The 12550-nt window shown below is 37.0% G+C and overlaps 1 protein-coding gene across 1 annotated transcript; it reads right to left on the reverse strand.

Annotated features, from left to right (window-relative positions):
• Positions 1–10047: 10047 nt before the first annotated feature.
• On the reverse strand, positions 10048–11825 carry LOC307120639 (mast cell protease 1A-like). The gene is made up of 5 exons (XM_079807758.1): positions 11756–11825; positions 11497–11647; positions 11254–11392; positions 10357–10614; positions 10048–10260 (listed from the first exon to the last, which is right to left on the reverse strand). Exons 1-5 carry the CDS (start codon positions 11814–11816, stop codon positions 10114–10116), a joined length of 756 nt encoding a protein of 251 aa, XP_079663884.1. The 5' UTR covers positions 11817–11825; the 3' UTR covers positions 10048–10113.
• Between the last annotated feature and the right edge of the window lie 725 nt (positions 11826–12550).

Below are 12550 nucleotides of genomic sequence, written 5' to 3' on the forward strand. Positions count from 1 at the left end.
AGTCCAAAAAGTTTGTCGCGTCCATGCAGAGATTGAGTTGAAGACGGTGTCCTGTCATTGTTGATCACGAAAAAGGAAAGCAGCAAAAAACATAAAAAAAAAAGTTTAAAGCTCGTCTTCTACGCGTCATGGCCATGACCTCGACCTCGCACCTCATTGGACTAGGGCTCTAATATGGAACGCGCCCGGGGCCAAATCTCTTTACGAAACGCGTGACTTATGATCGTTTCAACCTTCAACACGCCCTGTTTTCCGCTTCAACGCAGCAATTTTTAACGTGTTTCTTTTGTATGTGTAGACACGCACATTCTGGTCGTGTAACAGGCATACACACACAGTCGACGCACAGTTTTAACATGTTAAGAAGACACATTTGAACGTGTTTCTTAACGCGCACATTCTGTACATGTCGAAGTGTAATATTTTTTTTTTAAAGCAGACTTACCTTTAGATGTAGCCTAGGCTACATACATATTAATATAAGATATTAATTAATTGCTTAACTGACTACTGTGCTAGAGTAAAGTAGCCTAATGTTACAATGTATATTAAGTAAATGCTTAATATTATACAATTATTATAATTTATCTATATGGGTTATTGTTTGTTTTTTAAAGTTAGGCTATATATAATTTCTAAAAGTATAGGCTAATTTACACAGCACATATTTATAACTGAAAACACACAACTTTATTCACTTTCACATAATAATGTTTTTGTAATTTGGTGTTTAGTTTGTTGTATAGTTTGTTTATACTGTTCTGTCTCTGTTTTGTTTCCAGGAACATCTGATGAGTGCTATAATAAAATGACTTCATTATATTTAAATTATGTTTTGATATTCATTTTATTTATATTATTAATATTTTATTTACCCATAAACGTGTCTTTAGGACAGAGGTGTCAAAAGTATTCGCATTCATTACTCAGGTAGAAGTATAGATACTGGGGTTTAAAAAGACTTCTGTAGAAGTTGAAGTATCAACTCAAGCTTTTTACTCAAGTAAAAGTGTAAAAGTAACTGGTTTCAAAACTACTTAAAGTATAAAAGTAAAAGTAATGTAAGGGGAAAAAATGCCATTAAAGGGGTAGTTCACCCAAAAATGAAAATTCTGACATAATTTACTCAAATTGTTCCAAACCTGTATGAGTTTCTTTGTTCTGAAGATTGAAGAATTTTTGTAACTAGCAGATTATATGCAACCATTGACTGCCATAGCATTTTGCCCCTACTATGGCAGTCAATGGTTGCTCTATCTGCTTGGTTACAAACATTCTTCAAAATATCTTCAGAACAAAAACTCATACAGGTTTGGAACAACTTGAGGGTAAGTAAATGATGACAGAATTTTCATTTTTGGGTGAAGTATCCCTTTAAGGACAAAAGATTAGGCCGCGCCACAGTGCATACCCCACCTCCTCAAAAAAACATTTTTCTGAAGGCCATAATGACTATGTTATATTAAAAAGTTAATTTTGAACATTTTTAGATGCACTTGGCTACGCGTTTCAGCCGCATATATTCCCATTGAAAATGAACGCATTTTAGGACAATGCAAATACATTAAAGAACCATATTGTGTACTACTGAGCATTAACGTGTTTCATGGAGTGGAAGATTTGATGACTAGTTGCCTATAAATATTGTAAAGGTGCAAAAAGTCAAAATTCAGAGGCATGTTATCAATAACCATTTTTTGAATGTGTGATCAGTGTGGCCAGATTGGGTCAACAATTTCCAGCCCAAAAACCTCACCAAATGTACATTTATATATTTTTTTAAAAATGGTTATTGATAACATGCCTGGTTATTGATAACAAGTTTGCACCTCTTACAATACTTATAGGCAACTAGTCACTCCAAGAAAAAAACCCAAAACTTTAACTGCCAAAATAATGTGATATTATTTTATTGCCATACCAATCAATGTTGATAAGTAAGTTACCATTTTATCTCCTTAAAGGTGAACTATGTAGGATTTTTGTAGTAAAATATCCAGAAACCACTAGGCCAGTGTTATATATTTTGTTCAGTTGAGTACTTAGAATATCCCAAATGTTTTAAACTATATGTAAATCGTGAGAAATTTGCTATTTTAACCGAGGAACCGGGACGTGTGAGCTATGCGTGTGAGGGAGTCGCCTGTCGATTGCGTCATATCTGCGTCACCCTCGGTCTCCGGTTTTATTCAGTGAAACACTTTACTCTCACTGCATTGTGAACAAGTGTCATAGCAGCCGCCGAGCGAACGTCATAACTTCCTTTTCAACACACTCAGATATATCTAATACAATACATCTAATATCTAATACGATAAACAGAGTTGGGTTACCTCAGACTCATGACTGGAAAAGAGGAAGTAGCGCCGGCAACCGTGTCATAATAAAAGTCCCGCCAGCGACTATGCCATAATAACAGTCCCGCTCTTCAATCGCTCCTGCGGCCTTGCTCAGCTCCACAACACTCGCTCCTGCTCTGCTTCAGACTACAGTAATGTTAATAATCGCATCCATGAACACGATTTCTGCCCGAGTCCTATCCTGACTGTTTTCCACCGGCTGTGAGGTGAAGACCACATGTCCCGAGATTCTACGCTCAAACGTGCCGTCATCAAACTACGCCTTTGTTTTGAACAGGCGACCTCTAGTGGACGGAAAAGTTACATAGTGTAGCTTTAAAGCATAACATTGATGATTAAAAAAAAAAAAAATTCCCAGTAAAACGGTTCAAATACCGTATGACTATATGTCCAGGTAGAAACTGTCAAAACAGCAATCCCTCAGAAAAACACAAGATTTTCAATGTCAACAGTAAGAAGCCAATTTACGTGCAAAAAGTGCCCAATATAGAGATTGGAAAAAGCTATGTAATTAACAGGCATTTCACACGTTAATGCACACACCAATGTCAAAATGCGTAATTCATTTATACTGTACAATAATCCGTCAACAAATACATAACAACAATGCGCTTACCCTTGTGTTGCACTTTGCTTTGACAAAACTACAGTATGTCTTTCGTGAAGTACATGGCACATGCACTTAGCACAGTCAAAACGGATTAGTCGTTGATTTTAACATCTTTCAGCATCTGTCGGGGTTGCAAGTTGCAGATGTCCTGAGTGTGTATATGACGATGGACTGGAGTCACGGTTATATTTATAAAGAGTCTTCGAGTCACAGGTGTAATTCACGTTTGAGAGTTGAGTCACTCTCCCACTCTTTACTGTAGATACAACTTACTGTGTATTTATGCCACTGGCATAGCGATCACTGATTCACTGGAATATACAGCTACGAGTTATCGCGCTAAAACCCGGCTAAAGTCATGAATGAGGCTAAGCACGTCTGCCTGCTGATCGCTGATTGGCTGAAAGTGCGTGCTCGTCGCGAGAACCCGCCCTATCTGGCTCATGGTGTGTGATTTGTGCAGGTGCAGGCGTGATTGATCGCCTACAACCCAATAGGGTGTCGGAATGGTTTGTGTTTATCCTTCTCATCCAACCACAATCAAATTCACTCTGTCCGGATGGCGCGATTTATCTGGATAGTTTATTTTATTTTATGACAAGCCGGAATGAAAACATGCCGAAATGGAATAGGAGTAACGAGGCTATTTTTAAAATGTAAGGAGTAGAAAGTACAGATAATTGCTTGAAAATGTAAGGAGTAGAAGTAAAAAGTAGGCTGAAAAATAATTACTCCAGTAAAGTATAGATACTCAAAATTTCTACTTAAGTAAGGTAACGAAGTATTTGTACTTCGTTACTTGACACCTCTGCTTTAGGAAGCCATAAGTTATAGAGACAAGAATAGCTTTTGCCATTTAAATGCCACATTCATTTACTGAGGACCCATACAGCCAATGATCATGTGTGAAAACACATACATAAATTGATCACTTAGAAATCAAAACTAAGGTTTGAGAAAGAAAGAATATGCATACAACAAAATATATTGTTTTATAGCAGCTTCAGTAACAAGTTCAAAACAAATTCTGTTGTAAACCGGCTCTAACAAGCCAATATAGTGTCAATATTCAGCTCAAGTGACTTCAGTGTTGATTCAGTTCAGTTGATTTCAGTTCAACTGTAAATTCCTCAGTTGTGCATTGTGTGTAGTTAGATATATGCAAAAACAACATTTTTGGAAATAGTTAAAATAGTTTTGCACAAAGTGTTGCTTTTGCAAGAGATGTCTGATGTTTTGTGTGTAGAGTTACAAGAAATGGAGCCATATTTTCAGAAATTGTGTGTAAGCAATTAGATAAAACTGTAAATTAATCCAGTTTATTTTAGTTCAGGACTCATAGTCCAGGTGTTAGTAATCTGTGCTTAATCTTTGTTCCAGGCAACAATTTTTTAACTCACGATTAAATAGATTAAGGCCTACTCTTGGCATAATTTAAACCCTGTCCAGGAAACCACCTCTTGAAAATCTGCATTGATAATAAAATGTGGTGTGTGCTCAATTTAAATGACAATTACAGAAAAACACAATCTGACTTAACTATAAACAAACAAACTTGTACTTTTCACATTTATGATTAATAGCCATTTAAAAAATCATTCACAGTGCAGTGTGGAAAAATTTATGTTGGTATGTAAACTGTATGCTTTACTTGATTTATTTGTGTGCTTTGGTTCATTGTCTTGTTGCATCACATAACCTCTCTAAAGGTTGAAGACATGAACTGCTGTCCTGTATTTTTTTATTTTTTTTTACATAACATTGGTTATTGCTAATGACATACAGAGTAATTAATCTACACTGTGAGCCCGGACAAGTTGAATCTACTTAAAAAATTGGAGCAAACTGGTTGCCCTAAAAATTTAGTAATGTGAACTAAAACGAGTACATTTAACTTAAATTTAAGTTAACATTTTAACTTAAACTTTAAACTTGTTTTAGTCAAAAAAATTCAGAACCTAGATAAAACTCCCCCTGCTGCTACTCTGATTTGCATTTGTGTAGCTCACAGCATGTTAATTTACATGTTAAAGCCTCCCCTAGAATTTAGGGGAGGGGGGGTCATGGGGGGACAACTGCCAAGCAAGGCCCACGTCAATTTCCGACAATTTCCGGCAGTTTTCGGTGTTGCCTGCAAATTGCCGTGCACAGTCGTAAACCTGAAGTTTCACGGCAATCTACAGTGTCACATACTGACGAAAATCCCACTTTTCATGCAGTGTAAATCATGGGTTAATTTTTATTTTGGGTGAACTAACCCTTTAATGTTAATCATTCACTGCTCTTGACTAAAGAACTTTTGTAGCCTGGATGCGATCCAAACTTAGCCCCGCCCACAACATTTGAGGTCGGGAAGTTCGGTCTGGACTTGATCCGTTGTGGAGCTCGAACCAGAGCTGTTCAGACCAATCAAATTGTCAGGACGGGCTTAATACGATGATGGACGGATGATCAACAGTAATGTAATCATCACGTCACCAAAGAGCGCTTGGGTTGAATTCGTTCTGATCCTAAATGGTGAACTTGTTCGTATATGCATTGTTACGATTTATGTTCAACAAACAAAGGGAGACGCCACACAACCGCTGCATAAATAATAAAATGTATTTAATTAAAGTAATAAAACATGAAGTGTCAAGTATTCAGTGTACATGTTAGTAAGCGTGTGAGTGTAAGTGGGAAATGCAAATGTAATCAGTCCAACCAATCATAACCAACGGAAAATTCGAATCAGCACAGGGAAGATGAATCAACGTGAACTCCGATGCGGCTATGGTCTCCCTCCAACTCCCACATAACAGCCGATCTCAGGCACTCTCATGAAGAGCGAACAGCAAACAATAATACTCGCTGCCAAGGCCAACTAGCTCTCCATCACTCGCTCCCGATCACTCGCTCACAGCTCTGTTTGATCCAGTCCCTCTTAAAGTGACCTGATAAGGTTCAGGTGCAGGTTTTCTTTCCTGGTTCGGTTGAAACACCCTGGCTGCGTTCGAAACCGCATACTTCCCTACTATATAGTATGTAAAAAGCAGTAGGCGAGCGAAGAGTATGCTCGAATCCTTTGTATTCATAAAAGAGTAGGCGAGAACTACCAGGGTTTTGGAGTATTTCTCACGAGATTCGGATATGCGTATACTGATGTTGCGTTCGAATATGCCTACTTACCTACTATATAGTAGGCGAAAACAGTACGTGAAAGGAGAAGTATGTTCGAAACCTCAGTAATCATAAAAGAGTAGGCGAGAAGTTCCCGGATGGCTTACTGATTCCGCCCAGATTGTGAAGTACCCATCGTCGGATACTTCTCTATCCCTGCCTTCCCATGAGGCCACAGGAAAGGATACGTCAGGCGGAGAAAAGCCAATCAAATGTGAGTATTACAAACCAAAATCACCGTTCCTTGTGTTAAAATCGCATTTGTTGGACTACTGTAGAGTAACGTTAAACTGTTGAATTGTTAAAAGTGTAAAGACGACAGACAGTATAGTGTAGTTGTGATTGGGCTGTAAAAACACGTTTTATTATGTATGAGCTCCAGTAACACACACACACGTCTCCAAAGTGGATTTACATAAACGATATACTTAAAGATAAAGATGCTTACTAAATGTTTATTTAACATCTGACAGGAACATTTTCGATAAGTATTGCAGATGACATCACAGCATGAAATAGACATCTGATCAGAGTGATGTGTGTGTGCTATAATGTAGAGTTCACTGTGGTCAACACTGCTTACTTTACATGAACGTCAGTAATGTTAATAGATCTACATAAAGTAACTAAACATAAGTTATCTTTTTTTATTTGTCCATTAGTACTGTTGATGAATTGAGGAACATTAACACATCAGCAACTACCTCAACATTTAAGGCTATTGAGCACATAAACTTTTATGCTTTTATCAAGGTGTTGTTTAAGAAACAGGTAACATGAAACTTGTCTGATGTTACAGGGGCAGAAGAGCACGTGTGTGTTATCTGGTGGAGACTGGAGAGAGGCTGATGAAGGAAGCCTGTTATCAAAGGCTTTGAGTATACTACAGAAATGAATAAAACATACATTTAAATCTTAAGTTGTATTTTATTTTAATTTCAAACAGAGTTATTTCAGCACTTTTCTGATTCTTGATGTCTGTGCATTTGCTGCAGAGCTTCTGTGGTTGAGCCTTGCTCAAGGACACACTGGTGGTGACGGCTGCGGAGATCCAAGCAGAAACCTTCTGCTTATCAGTTCAGTGTTTAGCCCACTACACCACAAAAGTCATAAAGCTACAATACAAGTAGCATGTAATTGTAAAAAATATTAAATCAAATATGGCAAGAAATGGGATGCTGACAACATGAATTGTAAAACGTTTTAAGTAGTCATGCTGATGGAGAGCAGGCACACGGATGTTTGGAGTAGACACATCAGCAGTCAGAGATTGTCCCGCACATGTTCTCACACTCTTGCTTCAAGGTTGTGGGGTTCAGAAGGGACAGGAGGGACGGCTAGGACAGGCGAAGGTGTTCACGGTGGTCAACTGCTTCATCAAGCTGTGTTGAGATGGCAGCAGATGTGGGGTTCACCGTCTGTAAATGTGTGATGGTTTGTTAGAACAATACGTTTGAATAAAGCTTTGTTTCATGGTGACTTATTCATTTGTGATGTTTACTTTTATTCATTCTTTTACTCATTAATTCATGTTTCCTATTGTTGTCAGTAAATAAAATATTTTATTAACTCATGCATTTATTCATTGCTTGACTGAAAATTGGTATTCACATCGGCTGCATTTGTTCTAGTATTTTCATGCATCGCTATGTCATATGACAACAAGTTGCATTTTGCTTGTTTTACTAAAACAATATAATTTTCAGTAAAAAAAAAGTAATATAATTAAGTATTGGTCAGCATTTGTTATTATTATTATTGTAAGTGTTTTAGTGGGCTAGCAATGCAATTCATTCTGGGGTAATCTTAATTTTGAATAGTAATAACTTACATTTTAAGAGTATAAAATCAACAGTTTTCTCCAAAGGTGAGATCTTCGAGCAGCTGAAAGACGTCCTCGTTGCAGACTCTGAGGGAAACCGCACAGGCTGTGGAGTTATTGATGCTTTGAGCTGTTACTGCACCTGTCACTCATAGGCCTATCTTTTATTTTATAATTACATGGTTGTATCTTTAACAATCCTAATAATAAAACAAATATCATGGGTTTGCATACATTATATACAAAGAAAAAACAATAACAAGGTTAAATATCTTTGAATAAAGGATTGAGGGATAAAACAGGAGTTAAATTTAAAAAGGAAAATATAAAGGAGATCTAGGCCAATTTTGCTTGTGGATGACATGTTTTGCATTTAAAATAAAGAAATTAACAACATATTTAAGAGATCACGATTGTGGGTTTTGGTAAGGATAAAACTGGGTCAGATTAGTAGGGTTAATATCACAAAATAAATGGGCAGCTGTTTCTTCAACAAGCCCACACAATTAGCAAGTTTAATCAATATTAAGATATTTATAGATCGATGAATTAAACCTGTCACTCGTCTTTCAAGTCGTTGCGCTTGAGATAACGTCGTAGGTCACATGATAACGTCAACATGGCGCATAAAGTGCGGATCGCATTCATACTTAACGAGATCAGGCAATAAAGTACCTACTCTTTTAGAGCTCGTTAAGTAAGTACTTATTGAAAATGAGTACCTACTCAAAGAGTATGCGGTTTCGAACGCAGCCTCTATCTCACCCTATGTCACAGCCCTATGGAGCAGTATCAGACTCATATTCTGACTGGAATCTGAGTATGACGACGTTAGACTAGAACTTTTGTAGCTTTAATAAGGATTAGTCTATATTTAATTCATAATAAGTTTGAAGCCTAATAAATGTTAAAAAGCTTTCAATTATCATAATTTTTAAACATTAATTTTAGCAACTTGTAGTCCATTATAGCATCTATAAAGACAGCCTTCATGATTTCAATGTGGAGCTACGCAAAGCTAGGCAGACCTTCTTCTCAAATATTATAAACAGAAACATAAACAACACGCGCACTCTTTTTGCTACTGTCAAGAGACTAACAAACCCCCCAAATCACACTCCCAGTGAAGTGCTCTCTGAAAGCAAATCCAAATTCTCAAAGACAGTCCAGTTGCTCTCCAGAGCTCTCCTTTCCTTGTGCTTGTCCCCCCACTCTCCTGTCAGTCTCTCTCCCGGAAGCTCTCTTCCTGGACGCTTATATCCGGTCTCTCCACGCCCATTACTGGAACAGGTGTTCATTATTTGCACTTGACCCACTTTCGCCGTACTTGTCTGCTGACAAGTCGGGTCTCTCCCGTCACAGACCTAACTAAACCACGCCCCCCCCCCCCCCTTTCAGGTGTGAAAACGCCCTAAGTTAATACAAGTATTGTTCATTGTTAATTTCAACATTTGCTAATACATTTTAACATTTTAAAGTTGTCACTTTGTTAATGCACTATGAATTAACATGAATGGTCAAGGTATAATTAATATATTACTAATTTTAATATTTAAAACTTACAATAAGCATTTTGCCATTTTTTTAATTCAACGATGCATTTACTTGTACTTTTAATTTCAATACTTATACGTTTAATATGAAAAAAAAAAGCTTTTCATACTAAGTACAATAAATATCACATACTTTAAAACCTTTACTCAAGTAATATTCTGAGCAGTGACTTTAATTTCTACCAAAGTCTTTTTCTGGTAAGATTGGCAGCAGCTATTTGCACTTCTGGTAAGATTTCGAGTAGGCCTAATAATTAATTTTAATATAAAATAAAAAATATATTTTTTAAAGACTTTGTGTTTGAGCTGAAGAAGCCGAATTTATTATGCCATATTTGTCATTTATTTCTTATCTTGACCAACAGTTTTGAAGTTTTCAGGCTTTCCCCATTCAAATGGATTTGAGCCGTACTTGCATGACTGGAAATTGAGAGTGTAACCAACATGGCCAACAAGTGAACTAAAGTGAAATGACTTTTGTGCCCCCCATGTAATACTAATTAATTATATATGATTGTGACAATGAAGACACTTTGAATGATTGATACTTGCCATGTGATACTTTATTGAAAGAAGTTAAAAGGAAGAAAACTTAGCTCAATTCACATTTCAGATTATGTCGACAATCCATTTAAGATAAGGTGAAATCTTAGTATACACATTAGGATGTTTAGGTGAATTACAGAGCTCTTCAGATCCAAATGATGTGACGCCAACAGCAGTTTTTCCACAAACCAAAGGACCTCCTGAATCAAACTGAAGAAACAGAGATCAACACGTTACTAAAGTGCCATATCAGTTGAAACTCACATAACAAAGTAACAAAGTGTGTGAATCATCTTTTGTACGTACAAGGCAGGATCCACCATGGCCAGTTGTGCACATCATCTGTGAGACTGAATAGAGGTGGACCTCTCTCCATCTATAGCTACATTCTGTGTTATTCATTATATTCACGTTTGCCTCCATTAGACGATCACTCACTGGGCCTTCAGTCGCGAGTCTTCCCCAGCCGGCAACACTACAGACAGTATCTGTCCCCACTTCTTCTCCTTTCTTTGGTAATGATATCCATCCAACAATGCTGTTTAGATGGACTTTTTCCTGTAGCTGTAATTCAAAAACACAACCGTTATTTACATAACCATCATTATTAAGACTGAACTGCAGTTGATTATACTGCTGTTTGTGAGGTTAGTACAAAATCCAAAGTGAAGTTTCCTGCATATTTCCTTAAAGTGCTCCTTTAAGCTTTTTTTCAAATATGAACTTTCAAGTAGTGTTTGTGAATATAAAAGGTCTGCAAAGTTTTAAAGATCAAAGTACAAGACAAATAAAGTTTACGTCTCCTAAAATAAAGAATCGATTCTAAGACTGAATATTCTAACAAACCATTTTCAAATTCTTTATAGAAATGAGGTGATGAACAGTCGTGTAAAAAAATTGACATTGGATGCATGTAAACCTATTGTAGGAGACCTCCAAAACAAAATTAGGAACCCTTAAATTAGTATAACAGGGGCACTTGAGGAAAAGAAAAGCCTAGTTCCTACTAAATTAATGTTTATGCTATGTATAGCAACCACAATGACAAAAAACCTGCTACATATGTAATAGACTCAATTATTACTTAATAATTGTACCCCTTCTTTTAGTCCTTAAAGCAAGACATTGCAATAGAAATTCAAACATTGTGTGTTTCAGCTTTGCGATTGACATTATTTGAACAATTAATGTACAGGTTGTTACCCTCAAAAGCATGATGTCATTCTGTTTAGTATAGTTAATATAGCTTTTATGTGGGATGTAGGACTTCACTCCGATACGATCCGACAACTCACTGATCCTTAAGTCATGAGCTCCCACCACAACCGTCAGATTCTCATCTCTGTTGAAAGAGAATGTCATGATAGTCATTCAAGTCATACGATACACTGTATGATTGCACTGCAGTCGTTGTGTCCGTCAAAAGTGTTCTAAACAAACTCTTACTGGTTCCAGCAGTGTGCGGCAGTCAAGACATACTCATCAGAAATGAGCGCTCCACCACAGATATTTTGCCCATTTGACTGAACAGAAACCATGTAAGGTCTGGAGTGGGGTTTGGCTTCGTTGCCGTTCACTATTCCCACATTCACATGAGCTGAGAGAGAGAGAGAGAAAGAAAGAGAGTGGGCTCAACTTATTCAGCACATACAAATTAATCATTCTTAAAAATCATCATAATACATTGTTATATAATCATTCTCACCAGTGAAGGTCTGGTGTGGCAGCAGAGAGGCCAGCAGGAGCAGAGAGATGATGATGGTCATGATGAAGATGACATTGAGATTCTCATGGCAAAACTCTGTATAAATATACTGTAAAACTGGGCGGAGTCACTGAGTTGCTCCCAAATCTTTTTTTTCTTCTTGCAGTATGAGCAACACAGTGATGAAAAGATACTGTTCTAGTTAATCCTTCCGCTCTTGCATGAAGATTAAAGATAGTTTAGATCAGTGTTACTTATTTGCCCTGCTTAATTTTCGGCTCGCATGGCAGTAAATAGGGTGAAATGATCATGCAGTCAATTCATATATTTTAAAAAAACAAGCAGGGCTACAACATAAACCATTAAAAAGTCAAAGTGTCTGCTCTATTACTAATAATTTATATTTAAAAAAATACCCCAAAACAGCTGCATTACAAGATGGTAATCTAGACTAGAAAGGATATTTAAACTTGCTCTGCACTTACATCCATGACTCACTCCTGTCTTTCCAGCTTGCCTCTCGCAGCTCAAAATGCTTACGCTACGGCAGACGAGCATAACTGGTGTGCAATGTCGTCAGATGTAGCATAAGCATTTTGAACTGCGAGAGGCTTGGGCTCTACACTTTTTCCCTAAGTTGAATATGGAAGACAATCATCCGGAAGCTAGATAATTTACTTTATACAGTTTTAAATATGGATAGTTTTCTAACACAAACGCATCGATTCGCTTCCCCTTGTGAAAAAAAAGTGCACTTTAGTGTACTTTTTTAAAGTGTACTTATTGCACAAATAA

The sequence above is a fragment of the Gobio gobio genome, assembly GCF_949357685.1.
Source record: "Gobio gobio genome assembly, chromosome: 24".
Classification (NCBI taxonomy): domain Eukaryota; kingdom Metazoa; phylum Chordata; class Actinopteri; order Cypriniformes; family Gobionidae; genus Gobio; species Gobio gobio.